General features: G+C 33.6%; 1 protein-coding gene across 3 annotated transcripts in view; it reads left to right on the top strand.

Moving 5' to 3' along the window:
• Positions 1 to 26,633, top strand: part of LOC131667657 (derlin-2) — a 244,671-nt gene that overhangs the window by 113,491 nt on the left and 104,547 nt on the right. For all 3 annotated transcript variants that reach the window (XM_058941236.1, XM_058941254.1, XM_058941246.1), the window contains exon 5: positions 25,055 to 25,177. In XM_058941236.1, coding sequence (XP_058797219.1) covers positions 25,055 to 25,177 — 123 coding nt within the window. The remainder of the gene's footprint in view (positions 1 to 25,054; positions 25,178 to 26,633) is intronic.

Raw genomic sequence — 26,633 nt, 5'->3', positions numbered from 1 at the left:
ACAAAAAGTACAGACAAGTAAAAATATGTGTAATTTAAAAAATAAGCCAGAAAAAGGTGACTCTTACTTCATTCTTCACTAGACAGTCTTAAGGTAGTATTTCTTCATAACGGAAACAAATATGCCGCTGTCTCTATTGGTCACTCGTCTGAAATGAACGAGTCCTATGATATTTTCAGATATCTGTTTGAAAAAATTAAGTATAACGAAAACGAATGATTGATTTGTGATGATTTTAAAATAATAAATATTTTAGTAGGTCTACAATCCGGTAATACTAGGAATTCTTCTTTTCTATATTTATGGGATAGTTCTGCCCAAGATCAACATTAGGTAAAAAGGGATTGACCCAAAAGAAATCACATAAATGTTGATTTAAATAACGTTGTTAAGAAAAGTCTCTAGAATCCTAATGATATTCTGCTACCGCATTTACATATTAAACTTGGCTTAATGAAGCAATTTGTTCAAGCATTGAAAGAGGTACCAGATGTTTTTAATATCTTAAGTCAAAATTCCCATAATTATCTCATGCAAAAATTAAAAAAGGAATATTTGTAGAGCCCAATATTCGATCACTTATAAAAGACAATGATTTTATGTCCACCACGACATCTGTGAAAAAAATGCTTGGATGAGTTTTAAATGAATTACTGAAGTCTTCTTGGGAAATCAACGGGATCCTAAATATAAAAATATAGTATCAAGAATGTTGGAATATTTTCGAAAATAAGGATGTTTGATGAGCTTAAAATTGCATTTTCTCTTTTTCTTATTTACATTATTTTCTTGAAAATGTTAGAGCGTTCAGTGAAGAGATAAGAGAACGATTCTTTCGAGATTTCGAGTAGAAAGAACGGCATTATCAAGGTACATGGGACGAATGAATTATGGCAGACTACTCCTAGTTTTTACAGAGGAATCAAATTTCAATCGAACATCTACGTAAATCTTTCAAGCATTCATTTGAAGAAAAATGAGAACGTTATCACAAAAAGACAAGGAAATAAAACGTATAAATCACAGACGAGTACCACCAGTGTTTGTGGGTGGTGTAACTGCCCTCACACACACATTGTACATAACTCCCTCCCTCCACACACATACATACACGTGTCCCTTCCCATGAAACTTATTGACATACATATTCACACAATGTCTTCCATGCTCACAACTCTCCTCTTCCAAGACCTTATCCACACACACATAACATCTCTCTCCACATACACTCACACACACATACATACATATTCCTCCCCTTCACATGCATGCCCTTAACCCCCCCCCCCCCCTCCGCCCATACACACGCATCGACGTAACTTCTTCCACAGAGCTAACAGGTTCTTAAAGGGTTATTCGGGCAGTCATAGCCTTGTACGTCACAAGACTAGGGGATTAAGGACTCGGATTTATAGCCTCCTAGTTTACAAGACTTGTGTTTAAGGCATCTGAGGATTAAAAATCTGGGGCCTAGAAATTAAGGGGTTGAACCTCCACGGGTCAGACCTTATCTAAACGTAAAATTTTCTACCCTATCCGAATCTGGGATCAAAACTAGGGGTTACCATTTGAAAAAACAAACTTGACCTTCCAATCACTGAAAAACAAGTCCAAGGTCAAATTGAACATCACCATCGATTTACCCCCTCTAAGCCCTGTAACTTTCATCTGAATTATTTTTTGCTTTTCAAATCAAATAATTGGCCCCCTCGATTAAAATGAATCACCTTGTATTTTAATTGAGTAATCGGCGATTTAACCTTCAAATTGACGTAATAGACGTCAATCGACCCTGAATTCGTAATTAACGACAAAGAAATCCTTACATAGCCTTGCAATCTCATGCAAAGTTTGGTACATCACCTTAAATAAAATGATAAACTATGTAATGTTAACACTAATAAAATACTTAAGTTCAATAAACGATATCTTGATGAAAAAAAAGATATTTTAAATCTGAAAAATGGATTTTGAAGAGTAAGGGTGCTACTTTATGAAGGTCTGATTTGTTTGAGGAACAAATTTATTCACGATGTTACATAACCACAAATCTAGCTAAAATCAGTGTTTTTAGCACTTTTAGTTAGGATATATTAGAAACCTAGGATGATGGATCAATTCTGAAGTCGAATTTCAATTCAGTGTATTAAAAACCTTCGGCTACGAAGTATGTGAGTTCTAACTTTTTTTCTTTATAAGCTTGAGTAATCAACGAGTATCAGTATGAATCTAATGGAACAAGGTTTACTTTTATTTCTGGATGTAATGATAAATAAATTTCGACTTATTTATGCGAATAAAAATAAATGTAATAAATAATAGTTTATTACAATACCTTGAAGATTGTCGTTGAATACGTCTGCAAACCAGGTCAGGTGATAAATAAGTCTCACTATATAATTACTAAATAAAATTTATTGAAAAATAACAAAAGATTCAAACGCATTTACAGCAAAAGTTAACAAGTCACGTGAAAGTAATATGTAAAATACAGAATTGACGAACTGATGAGTGCACGGAGCTCTAATTCTGAACTACCTGCAAAAGCGTATACGAGGCTTTTTATATCGTATTTATTACATAAATCATCTTCCAAATTTGGGATTATTATCACGCTGAAGTAGCAATTGCTGGCTAAATTGCCATGTTACTCTGAAAAGTGTTTACTTATAACATATATTTCATGCAAGTTAGACGGTTTTTTAAATACTCGCATAAATTTGGTCTCTTTTAAGAGTTTGAATTTCGGAATTGTATGTGCAATAGTAAAAATAAAACTTCTGCGAAAAATACGTTGCAAGACTTAACAGTAATGACGAGGTGCAATATTTATCCTGTTGCTACATAATGTTTTTGAGTAGGAAAGCGGGTTTAGTAATTTTATCGATTGGAAAAATATCCAGGTTTACAAACAATGATATCAATCAGTTAATTGACTTTATTTTTGTATTCAGAAATGGTCAAAAAATTATTTAATAAAGCTACTTTAATTAGAAGATTACGCAGCATACAAAAAAATGTTGTGTAGAAAAACAACATACATATATTCTCATGTATTTTGACACGCTGAATCCGAATCTGCAGTCAGTTTGACCCCAGCACGTTAAGTTCAAGAGCATTTGGAGATAAAATTTAAGAAAAAGTCGTTTAAAAGAATGTAACTAGTATTTCTATCCTTTTAAAGGTTGCCGTATCTGAATCTGGAATCTGGATCCCGTTATGTCTTGAATCAAGGTCATATTAAGGTCAAATGTGTACATTATGCAAAAAGTTAAATTTTGACGGCAGATTCTGAAAGAACGAAAAATTTTACTTGAACATACAATATTTTTTTTATCACAACCTCCAATGTCATTTCAAGGTCACTGTATGTTAATATCTTGAAAATTTGTATAATGATCAACTCATATTTATATCGCCTATGAAATGGTTCGAATCATGGGATCAAGAGGATTGCTAATTCTCTATGAAAAATCTATTTTGATTTATTGTGAACAATAAATTTGAAATCACGTACCTACAATAAAAAATACCAAAAACCTAGAAATAGAAACTACAGTTCAAGAATCTATGGAAGTTGACAAGTCATTTGTGTCATAGGCAATGAAAATTAGTGAATGCTCACATGAGGAATGCGACAATATAAGTGAAAGCGAAACAAATAAATATTTATCAAGCGTTATCAAGAATAAGGTTTCAGAAACTTTCGATCAAAAGGAGTTGAATAATCTTATAAGAGATTTGGGATTACCGAAAGATGGAACTGAGTATCCTGCCGCAGTATTTAAAAAAAACTTGTTCTCCAAGAGGACGAAAGCTTATGACCGGATCCATTTCAGATCGGGCAGGCCTACGGCAATGATATCTCCGATTGACTCGGCTGTGGAGTATGTTATTCTACTTCAAAAATAAGCCGACACGTATTTTTTTTTTTTTCGATTAGACCTCTACATCATTTTTTACGAGCATTTTAAAAAAGTGGTTAAAAAATAAATTTTCTAAAAATCAAATATTAAAATTTAAAAAAATGCTCTATATTTTCTCATTTTTTTACTTAATATGTTATTTATAGCTTATTTTACTGTATTTCTTATACTCTTTCGAATGTGCCATGCAGAATAAAAAAATATTGAAAATTGGCGGGAAAAACTCAATTTTTCGAAAAAATTTCAAACTCAATTTTCTCAAAAAAGCCATCGTTTTTTTTTTTTTTTTCAAATTTTTATGATAGATTAAGCATTACAAGACCTTTAAATTGGTATAGGAGTGATCGCGTACTTTTACGTTTTAGTGATAAAATATCGATTTTTCGTTTTTTTTGCCCAAAACATTGATAATTATAGTTTTAACATGTGAAACGTTTTTATATATATATATATATATATATATATATATATATATATATATATATATATATATATATATACATCCATATATACATATACAAGAATTGTACGTTTGATAGTAGTCTTGCGATTTTGATAGAATTACATTCCTTCTTCTATAAATAGCTTATAAATATACACGTGCTCGCATTGCTGATAGCACATAGTTCAGTTTCTATCAGTCGTAAATTGTGTACACACAGAGAAGCATGCATGCTTTCTAGGTGTATATTATGTATTAAAGCAAGTGTACGTTATAACAAAAATCACTTTAGATCATAACTGAGTGTTTTATTTCTGTGTTTATAATTATGACTCCACATAGTACATATTCAGATAAGAGAGTTAAGTGTTGTGACTTTTTAAAAAGGCATAAATCATGTGTATATTAAACTAAAAACAAGCGATTTAAAAGTCTTGGTGACTTAGCTAATAAATTGAAATTGAAGTTTGGTAGAAAAAAATTTGAACCGTTTGATAATGTGTGTGAAGAAACAAAAGAAGAAGAAGGCTTCAGTTTTAGTAAGCAAAAAAATTAAAAAAACTAAAAACAGAAAGACTAAAAAGTCTAGAAAATAAAAAATATAATTTTTATTACCTAAATAAATGAGTTTATTTTGAAACTTTTCATAAAAATAAAGTGTTTTTTTTTTTAATTTTGTTGTAATAATTTTTTTGAACATTCACAATGTATTTCATATCTATATAATACACATAAAACATATATGTAAATAAGTTTTACATGTCAAAACTATAATTATCAATGTTTTGAGCAAAAAAAAAAAGAAAAATCGATATTTTATCACTACTACTGTGGGCAAAAAGTAAGGTGAATTTTCAATTTAAACTTCGCGGGCTTAACATTTCGGGCTAGTTCTTTTTTTCTTGAGTTGGTAGGACTGCGAATGACATCTGGGACAAATTTCATGTCAATGTCATCATCAGTAATATATTTACGCTTGTGTTTACCAAACGACCAAGAGCGCATGTTTCGATTTTTACAATGTCTGATTTAATTGAGCAAAGAAGTGCCATCAAATTTTGTTTGCGGAATGAAATTTCGGCTGCGGAAACGTTGAGGATGTTGCGGAAGGCCTTTGGTGATTCTACCATGTCGCAGAAAAATGTTTATAAGTGGTACAAAGACTTCAAAGAGGGTCGAGAACGTGTTGATAACTTGGAGCGCTCCGGACGACCATCGACGTCAACAGATGACCAACACGTCAATAAAGTGAAGGAATTAGTGCTCGAAAATCGTCGGTTGACTGTTAGAGACCTTACTGATATGATCGGAATATCAGAAGGATCTGTGAAAACAATTTTGAAAGACCATTTGGGCCTACGAAAAGTCAAATCTCGTTTGGTACCGAAAACGCTCAATTTCTTGCAAAAAAGTCGCCGCGTTGATGTGTGTGAAACAATGCTTTCTGACTATCAGGACAAGCTCAAATGCATGATTACGGGAGATTAGACTTGGATTTATGCTTACGACCCTGAAACAACCGACCAATCAAGCGAATATCGTGCTAAAGGCGAGGCCAGACCGAAAAGAGCACGTCAAAGTCGTTCAAAAATCAAGGTCATGATGACAGTTTTCTTCGATTTTCGTGGTGTGGTGCACTATGAATTCCTTCCACCCGGCCAAACTGTTAATAAGGAATATTATTTGAGCGTTATGCGTCGTTTGCGTGAAGCAATTCGTCTAAAAAGACCAGAATTATGGGCCAACAACTCTTGGTTTTTGCATCACGATAATGCACCATCTCACACTGCACTCGTTCTTCGTGACCATTTCGCCAAAAATTCGACGCATATCGTTCCGCAACCACCGTATTCGCCTGATTTGGCTCCGTGTGACTTCTGGCTATTCCCAAAACTCAAGATACCACTCCGGGGAACGCGTTTCGAGTCGATTGAGGAGATAAGAGCTGAATCGAGTAGGCGCTGATGGCTATACCGGAAAAGGACTATTTGGCATGTTTCGAGGATTGGAAAAAACGTTGGCATAAGTGTATTTTATCGGGAGGGAATTACTTCGAAGGGGATGACATTGATGTAGAAGAATAAATAAAGATTTTTCATTTTACAAACAAATTCACCTTACTTTTTGCCCACAGTAGTAAAACGTAAAAGTACGCGATCACTCCTATACCAATTTAAAGGTCTTGTAATGCTTGATCTATCATAAAAATTTGAAAAAAAAAACGATGGCTTTTTGGAGAAAATTGAGTTTGAAATTTTTTCGAAAAATTGAGTTTTTCCCGCCAATTTTCAATATTTTTTTATTCTGCATGGCGCATTCGAAAGAGTATAAGAAATACAGTAAAATAAGCTATAAATAACATATTAAGTAAAAAAATGAGAAAATATAGAGCATTTTTTTAAATTTTAATATTTGATTTTTAGAAAATTTATTTTTTAACCACTTTTTTAAAATGCTCGTAAAAAATGATGTAGAGGTCTAATCGAAAAAAAAAACAATACCTGTCGGCTTATTTTTGAAGTAGAATAACATACTCCACAGCCGAGTCAATCGGAGATATCATTGCCGTAGGCCTGCCCGATCTGAAATGGATCCGGTCTTATATTTATCGATTTATATACTATGAATTTATATTTTTTCATTTATTTATTATGAGTTGGGTTGTTTAATTATACAATATAAATTGCACTTTTTACATATTTATCGTGTTGATTTTTCACAAAATCTGGGAGATTACAGTGAAGAACAGGATAAACGATTTTATTACGATATTAAGAAATTGGAAAGTCGGTATCAGGGAAAATGAAATATAAATATAACGGCACAATTAGGCTGAATACTTAAAATAAAAAGTGAGCCAAAAACGCAAACTTTAAGCTGATCTCGATCTAAATATAATGCGATTAAGCGTACCCCGGATTCAGATTCAGTGACCCTCGGAACGTATGAAAATAATTGCTTAGTTCCATGAAGGCATACTTTTTGTACTTTTGCAATTGTCATACTTATACTCAAGATATCAACATACAACAACTTTGATATGAAATTCAAAGTCACGATGAAAAAATAAAAAATATTGTAAGTTAAGGTTAAATTTTCCGTACTTTCAGAATCTACCGTCAAAATTTAACTTTTTGCATAATATGCACATTTAACCTTGAAATAACCTTGATCAGACACGATGAGATGAAGAAGACCGTAGATTCAAATTACGCAACCCTCAAAACCATAGAAATATAAGTTACATTCTTTTAAACGACTTTTTTTTTATATTTACTTCCAAATGCCCTTGAACTTAACGTGCTGGGGTCAAAATAACTGCAGATTCGGATTTAGCGTGTCAAAATATATGAGAATATATGTATTTCGTTTTTGTACACACTACTTTTATTTTTATGTGTCTGTGTTATTGGAGATTTACTAAAGAAGAATGAGAAAATCTCTTCCTAAGTTTTCTTTCGCTCTTAGGCCTATTCCATATGGATTCAACGAAGAAAAAAAAATTATATCTTTAAATTTTATGGAATATTTTTACGGTATTCTATGTCAAATTTCATTAAACATGTATTTTTTCTTTTTCCCGAAAATCGTTTTTGAAGCCTTGTAGAGCCATATGAAATTGTTTATCGAAAAATACAAATTAACATTTTTTTTCAAATGACCGCAATCTCAACCTAAATCACCTGTGAGAATTTTTTTTTTCAAAATATGCGGAATATATTCAGCTTTTACATGGTTTTATTTGATTTTCGATTGTTTGGAAAATAGCCCCGAAAAATCAGAAAAAAGTAATTTTTTTCAAAATGAATTTTCTCAAAGAGTCCATCTTCGATTTACGTAAATTTTTGATATTGCAACGGTAGTCGATTTAATTAATCGACTCGTTCGCGATTCTGCTTCTCGCGCGTTAGTTCGAACTATTGAGAGAGAGAGGGGGCGCGCCATCTTTTGAATAAGCAGTTACGCCTCAGCTGTTTACGCGAGTTTACCGCCGATTTGTGTTTTGCACTTTGATTTGCAAAAATCATTAGTTTTCTGGACAATTTCGTGCGTGAGTGCAACGGTATTTTCGAGATAACCAGTAGCAGTGCAGAAGCAGCAGCTTTGTAGCTAATTTGAGGTAGATCGAGGCAGCGCAGCTGATAATAGAGGGGCAGCGGCAGTTGAAATTTTTGCAACAACAATTACGGCTGATCACCGTAATTGCACCGCATGGTAAGTGCACCTTCCGTCATATGAAGCGAAACAAAATACATTCGGTATTTTGTCTATTTGTGATAGCGTTATATTTTTTGTATTCGCGTCGTGCGTTAGTTCGCGGTAGAATTCAAATCTACTCTCTCTCTCTCTCTTTCTCACCGAACATAATTAAATTGTAAAATCCTATTTTCGTGCGTCAGTCTTTCGGCCCAACAAAGACTGTACTGATTTTTTATTAATAAAAGTCTATTAAATTTATTCGCCGTTTTCGTCATTTGATTTTCTTGGTTGCTCAAGTATTTGAAACAGGCTTAGGTTTTAATCCAATTACATCTAGGGGATGAAGAAGATTAGGAGTAAAGTCGCTCACACTTAAAACTCATCAAGTGTAACAAGACACGTGACTTAAGGTGAGTTCAACTCCGATCGATAAAAGACAACTAGGATAAATCATCTGACGTTAAGGCGAATACACGTATTATTATACGTGTTTAACGGAGCGGCGGTTCGCTCTGCATCATGGGAGTTTGTTCTTAAATAAATTTCCCATTTTCAGATTTATTTCCCCCGTTACAATATATTATTTAAGGTTACATAAGCTATCTTTTTACCAAACCTCAAAAATAATTTTATATTCTACACACTTTTATCCTGTTTTTTTCGATCCTACCGCTGTGAGTTTGAGATTTCTGAGGAAACTGGTAACTTGATCGTATTCTACGGCAAAAAATTCATCAAAAACATGTATCACATATTGAAAAACCTTATTTTGTTGTCTGACAAAATTCAATATAACAAGGTCATAGAACGGCGTTCGCGCCGCTTATTGTAGTAACCGTGTACATTTGATGGAATGTAATTTCTTTTACGTTTAAGGGCAGCCAAGAATTGCAGAGGTAGGTGAAACAATGTGCATTAATTAAATTTCGAAATAAGATAAACTTTTTTTTATTTATTTAATCCGTCTTAATTCGAAATAAATTTTTTAAATCTGTACATCTGATAACAATAACAAAGCCTAATACGTAATATCGAAGAATTAACCAGTATTACAATCATAATTGCTTGATTTCCATGAATGTTTCTACTTCTTCTTTTCCTTCTGTATCTCGGTTAACATGCCAAGTATGTCTATCGCAAATGCCGCGAATCTATTCAACCTTTTCCCATTGCAAGCTCTATTCAGTTCGAAATTTCTGCACTTCAGCTGATAAATGGATAATTCTTATTTTATCTGTATATTGTTTCACATGTTCTACAAATTCAGCAGCATTTTTAATACTTTTGAGTGGTGATGATGACAAATTATGAATAGTCGCGTATATTTCAAGAATACGCCTATACCATCACATGCTCTTTTTCCGTGTCCAATCTCAGAAAAAATCTATTATGCTTTGTCGAAGCCATTTCTCAGTTCATAAAATTAAAATCTATTTTTGGAATGAGTAGCAGCACCATAGGATATCATGGTAATGTAATTTTTGTTAGCCTCAGCCAGTTTCATGTATTCACTGATTATTAATTTTATAGTTGCTAAAGCAAACGCTGTAGCGTGTTTCTTATCATGACTTACAATTCTAAAACTTTTAATTATATTATCTACATAGCACACTGAAGTAAAAATAGGAAGTTGTATATTCGTCCAATGACTGGCATCTTTTTGAATCACAAGCCAATTTTTGCAAAATCTCCGTATAAAATAACTTTACTTTTATTTAAAAATCTAATTTGCTTTTCCAATTTAATTTAATTTTGCTGCCATTCTTTAAATCATTTATGCTTGCTTATTTTATATTTGTAACTGTTTAGTTCTTTGAGGAATACAACAAACGTGTAAGTTTTTTTATAAGATCATTTTTTTCCTAAAATACAAAAGTAATTTCATGAAATATTAATTCTTCCTCCGATGGAAAGTTCTCTTCGGTAATAAATTAATTTTTGCACTGTAGCACTCTCGAAAAAAAACAAGAATCGTTTTCCTCAGAACAAATTATACAGGCCCACAAAACAAAACAAAAATATGTCTGTACTTTTGACCAGACATACTTATCTTACATATTTTTCGGTGCTGAATCCGAATCTGCAATAAAAAATTATCTTTTCCCCATATTTTGAGGTTTATTACAAAAAATCTTATTTGTTGAGGTTTTTTGAGGATTTTTTTAAATTAAAAATTAAAAAGAGTGAAAATAAAATTATTTTGATTACAAAATGGAATTCTACGGGAAAAAGTATATAAAAAACTATGTTTTGAACATATTTTTAACTATTTTTCAACCCCTCATTCTAAGTTGAAACTACTAAAAAAAAGAAAAAGCTGAAATTCAGGCTTTTTTAATTCGAAATCGATTGAAATTTAATTCTGTCACTTCAAAATAATTAGTAAGCATTATAATTGGATATTATATTGAATAGTATTTTGGACGTTTGTAAGGTTGCTGATAATAAATTTGACGTCAAATTTTTTAAAAGACCACTCCCAAGGGACGTTAACTAGTAACTTATAGAATAAATTTAATGATTTTCTTGAAAATCTTTGTTTTAAATGCATTTTAACGATTTTTCATGATGTGATATATGAAAAGAAGATTAACTTGGAATGTTAGGAGTAAATTAAGCTTGAAATTGATCATCAGTCATACTAGTGAGACCGGGTGCGGTAATTTTAGTTATTTTTAAGATATTGTAGTTTCAAATTGTTTTTCGCTTACGCACACGTTTTTCATCGAATCGGGGTAAAAGCACGTTTTTTCCCCTTGTCGAAGATGTCTCTCTTTTTATCATTCAACAGTAATCTGCCAATATATTTATACGCCACCTTCCTTGAAATCAACATTCAAATTCTTTTAAGTCTTGGTGAAACCTTTCACCTTGCTCTTCACTAATTTCACTGTTATTTTCAGGACATTGATCAATATGAGAATCAAAAAAATGAAGTTTTAAGTTCATTAGGTAACCTAATTTCTAGTAATTACGTACTATACTTTCGACAATATTTATGTAATCTACGTCTTTTGTGTTACCTAAAAATTGTAACATCTGATTTCGTATGAAACACTTTTTCTAAGTATTTAAAACATTGGCTATTTTTATCCAATGCCTTGATTAGTTGTTTCATCAACCCAAGCTTTATATATAGAGGAGGTATTAAAATTTTAGACGGATTCACGAGAGGTTCTTTAAGAATATTTTGTTTTCCAGGTTCAGATGACTCTCTTGGTGATCAATTCTCTTTTTTTGTAGTGATTTATTCTATCTCTACTATTGAACATACACAAATAACATAGATATTTTGTGAATCCAGATTGTTGTCCTAATATCATGGATAAAATTTTCATGTCTCCATATATTAGCCAATTATATTCTTTGTACTTTATTTTTGTCAAAACCAATTCAAGATTTAAATAGTCTTTTTTGACCGTACTTGAATGTGCTAACGGTATAAGATCATACTTGTTTGTATTGTGAAGAAGTACTGCTTTAAGGTTGCGCTGAAATAAATCAAATATTTACAAAACTTTTCCTCTCGGTTACGATATGCACTTTCTTTAGTACCTTTGTCACCATATTTCTCCTTTTTACTCTGAAGCTAGTAACTCCGATTGTTCTTTGGTTAAACCAATCTTTCTAATTAAATTGTTTAGACTTTTCTGATCATATTTTTCAAAAGTCCGCTTTCTACCAATAGGAATATTTTTTTATGAGCCTTTGTTATCATTGACAATAGTTCTTGCTTGAAGTTTCAAAACTCGCATTTCTTTTTGCAACAAATTATTCAAAGCTATCGCTAGTAGATTGAGATTTGCACAGTATACGCAAAAACATGAGTTATCTAAAGGTTGAGTTATAGTCCATTGTGGTCGCAACTAATATATTTTAGATCTTAATATTGTGAAATATCGATTCTATTCCATAATTAGATTGCAAATTTCTTTAATACTGCGAGTTAAAAAGCGTTTAACTTTTTTTCTACAGTGTTATTTACTTTTACACTAACCACATCTGTTTTACTCGAAGCAAAAAAAGTTTACCAATTTTCCATTTAAGATTAGCATAATTGGTAAGTGAGGTCTCATCGATATTTGAAGGAGACTTAAATGGCGAAAGAGAAAGTTTGTTCACAACGAAGATTTCTTTTACTTTTTCATATAACTGAAAACTGCTAACTGAAGTCTGAGAATCTACAGGTAAAGAAAATTGAAATTGAGTAGTTTAATCAAATGTTGATTCCGTTAAGTCTGAATCCTGAGTTTCTTTTAATTTTTCTTCAGATATGATTTTAGTTTTTCATAACATATTCCATAAACATAGGTGTCTTCTTTTATTTCTTTGTTTTTATATTTTTCACATAAAAGTAAATTTTTTGCTATATCACCAAATAACCGAAATAGTCATTTACTATCTTCATAGACAACTTTTTTATGGACAGCAAAAAAATCTAGACACTTTATCGGTCTTCCAGAACTATATGTAATTTTTGACAAATTGCTGAGATACCTGAAAATTTGAATTCAGTTTAATTGTAAGTAAGAAAGAGATTAAAGAATAAAAAGCGTTATATCGAAAATTTAGTGAAATTATTTGAAAGAAAAAATGAAGCAGGTTTATACCACAGTATGAGTTTTTTTGATATAATAAAACTGCATATGAATTATGTTTTAAACTTTCAGATATAACAGCTAAACTTTTTTGCTCGACTTTACCGTTAATTTTTTTGTAAACTGAAAAAGGATGTACGAGGTGTGATCAAAAAGTAAGGTGAATTTTGAAATTTAGCGGGCTACGTCCGTTCGATCTTCGACTTTTTTATTTGGTTATGTCGGTACACTCGTCTAGAACATACGTTCCAAATTTTAGCTTTGTAGTATGTTTGGTTTGTTTGTGAGAGGCATCAAGGTTAGAAGTGTTTTGCGTGCTCCACGATTTGCTGCTGTCTAAAAACATGGATCAAAGAGTTTGCATTAAATTTTGTGTGAAAAATGGAATCAAATGTTCCAAAACACTTGAAATGCTGAAAGTGGCATACGGTGAGTCTACTTTAAGCCAAAAAAATGTTTACAAGTGGTATAAACTCTTCCAAGAAGGCCGAGAAGACACCGACGACGAACCTCGTTCTGGACGCCCCAGCACATCAACAACTGATGAGAATGTTGAAGAAGTGAAGAAAATAGTGTTAGGAAATCGTCGAATTACCATTAGAGAAATTGCTGATGATATTGGCATCTCATTTGGTTCGTGCCAATCAATTTTGACGAGTGTTTTAGACATGAGACGTGTGTCAGCGAAGTTTGTTCCGAAATTGCTCAATTTCGACCAAAAGAAACGTCGCATGAGCATCGCCCAAGAGCTACTGAATGACGTCAACGATGATCCAGATTTACTCAACATGGTTATAACAGGTGACGAAACATGGGTATACGGTTATGACGTCGAGACTAAGATTCAATCGTCCCTGTGGAGGCATTCTGGATCACCAAGACCAAAAAAAGCACGCCAAGTTCGATCAAATGTAAAGGTTTTGCTTACAGTTTTCTTTGACTGCAGGGGCGTGGTGCATCATGAGTTCTTGCCACAGGGTAGAACAGTAAATAAGGAATATTACCTGCAAGTTATGCGCAATTTGCGCGAAGCAATCCGCCAGAAACGTTCGAATTTGTGGAAAAATAAAAATTGGCTTTTGCACCATGATAACGCCCCTGCTCACACATCGTTGCTTGTGCGCGAATTTTTGGCTAAAACCAACACAGTAACGATGCCACAGGCACCGTATTCCCCAGATCTGGCCCCCTGTGACTTCTTCTTGTTCCCAAAACTGAAGAGGCCCATGAAAGGACGGCGTTTTGCCACGATTGAGGAGATAAAGACGGCATCGAAGGATGAACTAAACAAGATCACAAAAAATGATTTTTTGAAATGCTTTGAGGATTGGAAAAAGCGTTGGCACAAGTGCATTATATCCGAGGGGGATTACTTCGAAGGAGATAAAATAAAAATTGATGAATAAATAAATATTTTTTGAGAAAAATAAAAAGTCACCTTACTTTTTGATCACACCTCGTATATATTTGCATGACAATATATTTTATTTAAACAGATGCAATCGTGTTTATCCCAGTCATTTTTAACAGATTCGTCTGCTTTATAACATCAAAAGTAAGAGTAACAATAAAAAGAAACGTTTACTATATATAACCATTCCGTTCACGTGATGCTGAACAGCATGCAATATTTCCAGTTAGAAAATTACGGATTACGATAGAATACGGGTTCCTTACTTTCTAAAAAATTTACTGCATCACCTACGTACTTTGCTGCCAATTCTTTAAAAGAAAGATAATAGAGGCGCGTTCGCTCTCAACGATCAAAAGTGAGAGGAGAAAGAAGGATAGGTCAAGAAATGATTTAGCGCATATATTTTCAAAATTGAACACAAACTTGTTATTAGCATGAACCACACGAATAAACTAACTCACATGACTTACTATTAATCAAACAATTAATAACATGCATGTTAGTAATAACTCACATGACTTACGTATTACTAACAAATAACACCAAGAATGCGCGAACGTTATTTCTACTACCGACGTCAAACAAGACCGTCCGGCTCCAGAATCGCGTTTAGAACAGCCGCTGCTCATACAAAGAATCTCGGTAGCCAGGCGTTAACTCGCCGGGTATTGCCGTACTTAGACTAGCCGGTGAAACCCTTGAGAAAGAGAGGATAACGAAGAGAGAAAGACCACCTGACCTTTATGTTCTTGTGATCACCAGGTGATGTAGATCTCGCTGTAGGGGTAAGGTACGGAGGAATGTCGTCCTCGTGATAACTAGGCGTGGATGTGTCGTCCGCGTCTCCTTCATGGTGTTTCTTTATAGTGTTCCTTCATGGTGTTACGGTCACGGCCTACTTGCGGTTACCGACGTGCTCTTTCTCATCTCCTCTTGACCTACTTATTAAGCGGCGTGCGACAAAGAACGTTAATTGTTCATGCGTCCTACGCCTGCCTAAACCTCCATAGTTCGTGCGCTCTCTCTCTCTCTCGCACTCTCTTTCTTTCACTTTCTCCTTAGCTGCTTCTTGGAGGCGCTCTCCTTTGGGTTTGCTCGGCGTCGTCCCGTGATCATCAGTGGCTGAAATAAAGACCATAGTTAGACACATTTTCACTATGTGCCCAACGCTGACCATTATGCCTTGCCTAGAGCAGGAGAAATTGAGGAACATTAGATGAAGGACAAGCAAACTGATTGTCCCCGTCACAACTTGTAAATACTGGATTACTGAGTTGTTTCATTTTAACATGTCTGCCACCTGCGCCGCTGTTCCTAAATATTTGTTTTGATTTGAGCGTAAAATCTTTTTAAATGAAATTAATATTCTTTTATTCCGCAATCCGCATGTTAATGTTAATGACGGACAGGCGAGATAGAGGATGAAATAATTATAGAAAAGAAATATATAAGGGATATATGAATTTAATTAAAACTCTACTTAATTAAAACAGGAAAATAAATATCTTAAGTAAAGATGTTACAAGTATTATAGCTGTGACAAAGTATAAGTATTAGAGAGTTGTTCAGTCAGCGAGAATCTGAAGTTTGTCTATCGCAGCAGACTTGATGGTAGTTCGCAGAGAGTTCTTAAAATTTTTAAAAATTGTAACGGGGTAGATTAGCTGGTACAAGCTGAGTTTATTAAAGAACAAACTCCCATGATGCAGAGCTAACCGCTGCTCCGTTAATCACGTATGAGTATACGTGTATTCGCCTTTACATTTGATACTTACATTCCACTGTCTCCTTTTCCATCAGAGTTGAACTCACCTTAAGTCACCTGACTTATGACACTCGATCTGTCTTAGGTGTGAGTGACCTAATGTTTACTCCAACTATCCTCTAGATGAAATCGGTATAACCCGTTAAGGCCGAGAACGCCCCTCCCGGTACACCGCTCTTTCGACTATCATAACTCGTGCAATTCCACGTATAAAAAATTGAAAGATACACTATTTCAAAGCTTAAGATCTCCCCTTTCCAACGGTGTGCCGAAAAATGCGATAAAAAAATGTTAACTATGTGAAAATATTGTTTAAATAAAAAAAAACACGATTTTTTCATAATTTTTTTTTATAAAATCAAGTTTTCAGAATGGATCTCGGTTTGCAATCCACTTGGAACCTTAATAACTGGTGGCATAAATGTCTAAGCTTTCATAATATATATTACCGAGATCGTTTTTTTATCTCAGTATCATCAAAATGGCGCTTCAATGACGGAATTTTCGTTCAGACATTCATGAATTTTTTCCTTAAAAAGTATGGACTTTTCGAAAAAGTCAAAAAGAAAAAAAAGTTCTTAAAATCACTCGTATAATACATCAGAATTTTTTCGAAAAGTTTGGAGCAATTTTTTGAATTTTGCAAATTGTCAAATTTTGAACATTTTCAAAATTGACCGTAATTTTTTGAAAAAATTCGAGTGCATTCTTTGCTCAGTTTTGAAAACTTTTTATTCCTGGTAAATTTTCATATGAGTTCATTGCTTTTAAGAAAAAAATTCACAAGTGTCAAAGTAATTGCCCAATACGTAAGTCATTAACATCCACTCTTTGATCGCCTGTCCGCCGCAAACAGAGTTTGCGTTGCCCAACTATCACCAACGAGGAGGTCGACGAATATAGATAGTTTTTTTTTTTTTATTTTTAATTTTTTTTTATTGATGAATTTTTCTGGAATCGATAATTCATTTCGCTACCTTTCCTGCGTGTAATTTTGAAAAACATTCGATACAGTAATATTCTTTGCAATCAATGCAGTATCTGATAGTCCTTACACAACATCCTTCGCTATTACATTTGTTTCTTGTTCTAGTATCGTGCCTGTGAGATTTGAGATCACATATTTTCGATTGCGCCAAATACTTTCTACTCACTTCTTTACACATTTTTTGCGTTTTCATTATTTTTCTATCCTTTCTGCAAAGATTGCTTATTGTTACAGCGTTCGTTATTGACATTTCAATAATTCGTGAGAAAATTTTGAATGGCCACTTCTTTGAACTGACACTTGGAGAAGCTTTCTTGCATCGAAAATCGTGCAAATCCACTCCTCCCATGTACTTGTTATACGAAGAAAAAGCACAAGGGAATTCCAATTTTGATCTTTTCTTAGCAGTTCTTGAATATCTTTCCATTGGTTCCAAGGGAGTGACGCCAGCTGCCGTAGAAAGAATAGAAACTTCTTTTGAGTCAATTATACTGATGAGATTCATTCCACTGTTACGATCATAACTCGCTTTGTTCGTTCCTCGTGGTGCTTTTTTTTCAAAATCATGTTTTTGTTTCACTCTATCTTTACGAACAGTTCCTGTAGATCGTAAGCCACATTTGTTCAAGTGAACGACTAAATCAGGACTAGTGAAATAGTTATCAAAATAGACATGATAGTCAGACAATTTTCTTTTTGAAAGGCTATGTAGAAGTGGATTAACCATTTGTAATACAACTCTGGAGCCAAGTGGACATGCGGATAAATTTATCCCAATGCTTGTATCGTTCTTACCACAATAAATATCAACGTTGAATATATATCCATTTGCTCCGCACAAGGCCCAGAGTTTGATCCCGTATCGGTCAGGTTTAGAAGGCAAATATTGCCTCAGACACGTGCGACCAAAAAATCTAACCATCATTTCGTCAATGGAAAGAGCTGTTGAAAAATATCCAAATTGTTTAATATTGGTCCTAAACAATTCCAAAATATGACGGACTTTCCAAGCTTTATCATTATCATTTTTGTCAGTAGGTTTTGAATATTTTATTTTAGATTTTATTTCACTAAACCGATCGCGCGTCATCGCTGATGAAACAGCAGAGCAGTTTTCGAGAGGGTCGGTTTCCCAATACTCTCTTTGATTCTTTCGAATTTTGTAAAATGATAATAATAATATTCCTATGAATGTGTTGAGTTCTTTTGTAGATAATTTCAAATCATTTTCTTCACTGGCTTGAATAATATAATTTTTTATTTCTTCAGAGAAAAACATTTCGAACAGTTCCACGTGTGACATTGAAGATATTTTCTGCTTTACGGAATCAGGCAATAACAATTGATCTTTCAAATCTACAGAGTAAACTTTTTCTCCTTCACACCACGAAAAAGTATGATTTGGCTCTAACAGTTTTTGTTTTTCTGTATAACTTTCAAAAACAGATCGATATGAGACATTTGGTACATGAATTTCCGATTCAGAATTGTCTTCATCAGATAGTTCTGATTCAGAATTGTCAGTATCTGACGAACTATCTCCATCAGTGCCAGAGTCATCTGGATTAGGTATAAAAATATGCTGTTTATTTTCATTCGAATCTGACTCTTCATTAGTCAATTCACAGTAACTCCTTTTCGCGGCTCTCCTTTTCGACATTTTTCTCAACCTACTGAAATAACTTCAGTGGAACGTCCTGTTGGTAGGAAGCCTGTAGCAACCAGCTGTATTATTCGGGCCGATTTACGGATTTTTGCTTCAATTGATGATAGTCAATAATACTCAATGACTTGCAAGATTCAAAATTCAATGTATTTCATGAATCATTCCAATGCGATGAATTTCGCTAAAATTGGATTTTCAGGCCACCTATAAACGAATGATGGGCTTCTGCGACACGATCGGCTATTCAGGATTTCGCTCCGATATAGATTGCAGTTATAAGTAGATAGTTTATTTTGTTATTTTCATCACCAAATTAGGTTTTTCTAAAAACGTATTCCTTTTCATATCTTTTTTCACCAGTACAGCTCACACACTAATTGCAGCGTGGATACCTCGGACTATACATACTGTGCAATTATTTTGACACTTGTGAATTTTTTTCTTAAAAGCAATGAACTCATATGAAAATTTACCAGGAATAAAAAGTTTTCAAAACTGAGCAAAGAATGCACTCGAATTTTTTCAAAAAATTACGGTCAATTTTGAAAATGTTCAAAATTCGACAATTTGCAAAATTCAAAAAATTGCTCCAAACTTTTCGAAAAAATTCTGATGTATTATACGAGTGATTTTAAGAACTTTTTTTTCTTTTTGACTTTTTCGAAAAGTCCATACTTTTTAAGGAAAAAATTCATGAATGTCTGAACGAAAATTCCGTCATTGAAGCGCCATTTTGATGATACTGAGATAAAAAAACGATCTCGGTAATATATATTATGAAAGCTTAGACATTTATGCCACCAGTTATTGAGGTTCCAAGTGGATTGCAAACCGAGATCCATTCTGAAAACTTGATTTTATAAAAAAAAATTATGAAAAAATCGTGTTTTTTTTATTTAAACAATATTTTCACATAGTTAACATTTTTTTATCGCATTTTTCGGCACACCGTTGGAAAGGGGAGATCTTAAGCTTTGAAATAGTGTATCTTTCAATTTTTTATACGTGGAATTGCACGAGTTATGATAGTCGAAAGAGCGGTGTACCGGGAGGGGCGTTCTCGGCCTTAACGGGTTAAAAAAATAATCAGTGACAGATCCGTTAAACTAAAAGAGAATGAAATAACGTAATGCAGCGAATTCAATTAAGATCGTTTATGACTAGAAAATTACAGTCTTTGATGAGCCGAAAGACTAACGCACGCTAATAGGATTTACAATTATTAACAATAATACTGGGAGAGAAAATTCAAAACTCTGCTGCGAAATTTAACGCTCGGCGCGAACACCCAAACGGTCGTGATTGACAAAATACTATCGTAAGTATTTTGTCACACAGAAAAAGGGAGGTGCACCTACCCTGCGGTGAAATTATGGTGATCAGCCGTAATTGTTATTCTGCAAAACTACAGGTGCTTCTATGGAATCAGCTGTGCTGCCTTACTCACAAAGATCGTTTGTAGCTCCGATAAATGCTGATGTTTCGCTTGCTGCTACTGGGATTATTGCTGCCTTATTTCTAGCACCCTAGCAATAACTCGCGCAAATCAAAATCCAGAAAACTCTCTCTCTTAGACGTTCGCTCTAGCATCGTGAGTGATACCGAATCGCGAATGTATCGATTGATCGAATCGACTACCGTTGCAAAATAGATTTATTAAAATTTTCATTGATCAAAAAGGAAATAGGAAGGTCGTGGGTATTTACAAAATAAGATGCTCCCGAGGGAAAGGGGATTATTAGTTTGGAGCATAAAATAGTTGAGACAGTCTCAAAGACCCATTTGTCACGAGTGTTATAAATTATCGGAGCTCGAAGCAAGCACGAACGTAATAAACTGATTAAGCCATACTATTTACACATGTTTTGTCTTAATAATCGTGCATATTTAAAAACAAGTAAATGAACTTACACGGGGTACATAAAGTATTATTATTTTGGCAAAGAACGTGACTATTTTGAATTTTAGAAAAAGGTTTTCTTTTTTACAAGTTCCAACTCGTTTCGAGGACGAAACAGTATTACGTGAAATCATAAGTAGGCCATCAGTGGGTTATGAACTAAAATTTGTTTTGAATATGTATTCATTTTACGAATTATTGTGTGATTTACGTACGGAGAAATCGATTAGTTCACCAAACTTGGCAAAAAAAATCACTGAAATATTCAGCGTTTTGTTCGTAGCACTTTAAGAATCTATTAGATTTTCATATTTGAAACAGCATCGCGCGAATTCTACAGCAAAAAATACTTCAAAACCTGTGTCACATGTTTGAAAATAATTTTTGGCTGTCCTTAAATCTAAAAGAAATTACATTCTATCAAATGTACACGGTTATTACAATAGGCGGCACGGGCGCCGTTTTACGACCATGTTATATCGAATTTTGTCAGACAACAAAATAAGGTTTTTCAACATGTGATACATATTTTCGATGTATTGTTGTCGTAGAATATGATGATGTCAACTGTTTTCTCAGAAAGTACAAACTCACAGCGGTAGGATTGAAAAAAACAGGACAAAAGTGTGTTAAATATGAGATTTTTTTTGCGCAGCTACTTCTCTGGAACAAAGCAAGATGACATATTGTAGTTCGGTAGAAAGATAGCTTATGTAACTTCAAATAACATATCGAAAATTAGCGCAAACCGAAGATAAACTTTTTGAGAAAATTCATTTTGAAAAAAAATGACTTCGAATTTTTCAATTTTTCTTGGCTATTTCCCAAGCAATCGAATATCAAAGAAAACCACGTAAAAGCTGAGTATATTCCGTATACTTTGAAAAAAAAATTTTTCAGAGCATGATTTGAGTTGAAAATACGGTCATTTGAAAAAATATGTTAATGTATATTCTTGTAATATCGGTTTTTCGATGAATAAATTCATGTGGTTCTACAGGACTTCAGAAACGATTTTTTCGGGAAAAAATCTTTGTCTAATGAAATTTAACATAGAATACCGTGAGAAAATTCTAGAAAATTTAAAGACTTCATTTTTTTTTCTTCATTGAATTCATATGGATGGGCCCTTCACTATTTGCCTTCTTCCTGACCAGTTCGTATGTCTTCTCATTATTACTACTCTTTCTTGAACGACATTTTTCTACATTGTACAATAGCACTCATTTTAAGTTTTGTTTTGCTTCAAGAGTTTTATAATGAGCCTACCGAAGTATATTTCCTTCACGCTATGCAACTATTCGAGAGGGAGACAGAGAAATATCCACATTCCCTACACGAGATCACACTCCTTAAATCTATAGTTCATTGTTTTCTCGGTCGGTTCAGCTATAGAGCAGTATGCACAATACTAATATAATGTTTAGTTTCTCATGAATAATATAACGTGGTAAAAATAATGCAATTCTTAATGAATATAAAAATATATATTAAATTTTACTTTAATAGTAGAATAAGGGAGACAAAGTACGCGCTCTCTCACAATCACGTTGTCGATCTCTATAATTATATATTGGCCAAAAATCTACTCATATCTTCATACATTCACCTTAAACATACCTTATTCATCTATTAACATGGTACAAAGAAAATTATTGCTAGCTGCACTGACGCGCGATCACTACGCACCATAGATATGCATGGCAATAAAATGTCGATCGCGCAAAACTGCAGGTTAGCCACAATACTGCATGACAATCTGTGTAACTAGTGCCATATCTAAAATCTTATCGCGAGAGAGAGAGAGACCATCCTTGTAGTAACGAGATCTCGGCGAAGAATACTGTAGTCGTAGTTGTGGTAGAGCACCTTATAGATATCAAGCCTGCGAAGATAGTGCCTTGTTGACCATAATGAGAGATCCGCTCGCTCGTCAATGCATCGATAGTATGCTTCGCTATGACATCCTATTTTTGGAGACGAAAGTTTTGTTCGTAATCTCACCTTCACTTCCGTACGGGTGATGACTTTTGAAGATCCGTGGCGATGGTTGCTTAGTACTGATTTTGACGAATGCTGGTACATGTTTCTTTGCAGGGATTACGAAAATAAAAACTCAGATAAAGTGTCCCGCCTAATGTTCTCAGCTAAACTCTTTCACATGCGTGCTCTCCATCCTTTTTTTTACCAGTAACTGTCTTTTTCTATTCACACAACTCCGTCCCGTGCCCTCTACGAGGTTTGTCCGGAAAGTATCGGGCCTACCTTTATATTTTCGTGCTAGCGTTATTCTTTATCACCTGCTAGGTGGCATCCTTCAAAGTAATCCCCACTTGATTGAATAACACGGTTCCATCGATGTTTCCACTTTTCAAAACAGTCCTGGAACTCACTTTTAGGGATAGCCTTAAGTACACTCATCGCATTGTTTTCAACCGTTGTTTTGTCATCGAATCGGTGTCCTTGAGTGGTTTTTTTAGTTTTGGAAACAGCCAAAAGTCACAAGGAGCTATGTTGGGACTGTATGGAGGTTGTCGAAGCAATGCGATATTGTGATTGCTCAAAAACTGCTGCACAAGATTGGATGAATGCGCTGAGAAGCCAGTCATCACTTTCCCAAAAGTGCGGCCGTTTTCTTTTTACTGCATCACGCAATCGTTGCAAAATTTGAACGTAGTATTCTTTATTAATTGTCTGACCTGTTGGTGCATATTCGTGATGTACAACACCTTCACAATCGTAAAAAACAATCAACATTGACTTAACATTGCTCCGACTTTGACGTGCTATTTTGGTCTTGGCGATTCAGAATGCTTCTACTGTGAAGATTGTTGTTTTGTTTCAGGATCATAACCATAAACCCATGATTCATCACCTGTAATAACTTTTCTAAGCACATTATCATCATTATTGACCATTTCGAATGTTCTTCTGCTCTGCTGTGAGCAATTTTGGGATGAATTTCGCACACACGCGTTTCATTCCTAAATTTTCGGTTAAAATTTCTGAAATGATAGTTTTTGGTATCCCAAGGTCTTCTTCTAGTTCTCGCATAGTTATACGACGATCTTGTTCGATTTCAAGTCGCACCCGGTCAATATTATCTGCAGTTTTTGTCATCGAAGGTCGACCGGAACGAGAATCACTATCGACAGAAGTGCGACCATCCGTGAATCGTTTATACCACTCTTTTATTCGTGTTTTGCTCATACACTCGCTTCCGAAGGCCTTTTGCATCATTTCAATAGTTTCCGAACTCGTTTTTCCAAGTTGAAAGCAAAATTTGATGCAAATTCGTTGATCTTGTTTTTCAGTCATTTTTGACAATATCAAAATCCGACGAACGCGAAAAAGGCACTGTAAACAAAGACACGCTGCGCCTGAACTATACGTCCGGCAGGTGTCAGTAAGTAACCAATAGATTCGTGAGGCTTTACTGTTGACGTTTCTGTCCGGTAGAGGTCGCTCGAACACTATGGTGCGAAGATATAAACGTAGGCCCGATACTTTCCGGACAGACCTCGTACACTCCATTTGTCTATCTTTAATTTTCTCTCCGTCTCTGTCTCTCGCTTTCTCTTCACCAGTTGTAAAGTGCGCCATGAAATTATCTGTACCTCAACAAATCAAGCATGAGTATGTATTAATACATACACTATGGCAAATGGTGAAGTCGACTCATAGAGTCTATCCCATTAATAACAATAGATAAATGTGTATATTTTGTATATGCGTGTATATTCCGAAATCATGAAACATCTAAACTTCATTAAACTGGATCTAGTTTATTTTTATTCTTCTTAAATAGCTAGTTATCTTTTGAGCACTCTGGATAATTTAATAGTTGCTTACATATATATTTGTTAGCATCTCTTTTATATATGTACTATTTTATATTCTTGAATGCGCTATAAAAAGTACTATTCTATCGGCAAAATAATGTTATAATATAATTTTATATTCTAAATGTTAATTTTATGTTGGATTAGCTCTCCTCAATATATAAATTATATCGCACTCCCAAATATAAGACTCTTAGTACAGAATATACTACTTTGCATTATAAATGAAAATATCATGATACGATAAACATACATATACTATTATAATCATTCTATTAAGAAAAAAATGAAAGTTTCCTTACAACGTTTAAAGTTATTTGCTTTCTTTGTAAACTTGCTATTTTTGGGACATGCTTTCACAATAATGCTAGTTTACATTTGGTCTAGACGAAATCCTCTTATTAGAATGAATTTTTTTGGACTTCTCAATTTTCAGGTGGGTTATTAATATTGTACTAATGGTTGATAGTCATTATATTTTTATTGAAAATTTTTTATTTTTGATGCTCGATGTTATAAAAGGAGTTTAAATGGATAAGAAGTTAAGAGATAGTAGGCGATATAATTGTACTTTTTTGTTTCTTAATGTTAACCTAATAATCCAAAAAAATAATGTCAGGTTTGAGTTTTTACATGTATGATAAAGACAACATTATATGTTTCAATACCACTTATGTAATTGTGTGTGTTAACGCGTTAGAAACTTACCCGTATTTTATAACAAATAGGTCATTGCTTCATGAATTAATTTGAAAATGACAGGCCTAGTTAGTATTTGGTTGTTAGAAAGAGACGAAAATTTACTCTGGATATTTATACATTTTCAATATAATTATTGAAACTATTTAAAAAATGAATTGCATTTAATAAAGCAATAAATAATAGAAAGTGTCACAGTTAAAAAAGAAAATACGTCGACTTTCATGTCTGCTTGTATCGTTAATAATATTACTACACACTTGAGACAAGCTTTATAAATGAAACTAATCATATGTATTTTGTAAATGAATTAAAATTCGAGGCTTGTATCGTGCACATTCTACAGTGATGGTTTGTATCTGTTACGTCCCGAAACGTAATATTTAACATTTATTTATTGTTTTACGATGTAGCAATCGATCCAACTTAGCAAAATTAAAAGTTCAGCAACCCGAGCATCGAGTTACCCGACAGCTTAAATTTATGATTACTAGACATATTAATGTAGACCGAAAAGTCAATGCGCTAAACAACGACCGGACTTTTCGGCAGTTGATTCACGATGCGCGATAGCTGAACAGTTATTTGAATAATCCGCAATTTATTCTTAATTGATTGTTAATATTTGAATAGATAAATAAATATTTAAGTATCGTATATCCTTCGATATTCGATACTTAAATATTTCGTTCGCGCATCCTTATTTATCGACCTCGCTTATACCTCTTCGATATAGAGCCAAGTATAAATAATCATCGTAATAAATAAACCAGGTAAGTTCCTATCAATTGAAATAGATTATAAATAAGTCGTTATATTATTTACGTGAGAAATATATATTATAATAAGTCTGGACTACCGAGTTCCGGACTTAATAAAATCGATTAAAGAAATCGGTTTATAAATTCAAGTCAACTAGAAAATAAATTCCTTAGTTTTTGAATGAAAATAAAATACTTACGAGGTCTGCTCAAAAAGTATCGTGAATTTTGAATTTCCGCAGGCTACGTAAATTTGATTTTTAATTTTTTTGTAGCGTTATGTTTGTACTCATGTCCCTTACTTATGCTGACAAGTTCGGTCATTTTGAATGTTTAGTTAATTTTTGACAGCTGTTTTGCTTGGATGTGTTTTCGATCGTCTTCTATTTTTGCTTATTCTAAAAATTGGATCAAAGAATCTGTATCATATTT

Source organism: Phymastichus coffea, unplaced genomic scaffold (assembly GCF_024137745.1).
Source record: "Phymastichus coffea isolate CEN01 unplaced genomic scaffold, Cenicafe_Pcof_1.1 PCOF00005, whole genome shotgun sequence".
NCBI lineage: Eukaryota > Metazoa > Arthropoda > Insecta > Hymenoptera > Eulophidae > Phymastichus > Phymastichus coffea.
Note: the sequence above shows the minus strand (reverse complement) of the source record. Positions and strands in the feature narration are given on the sequence as shown.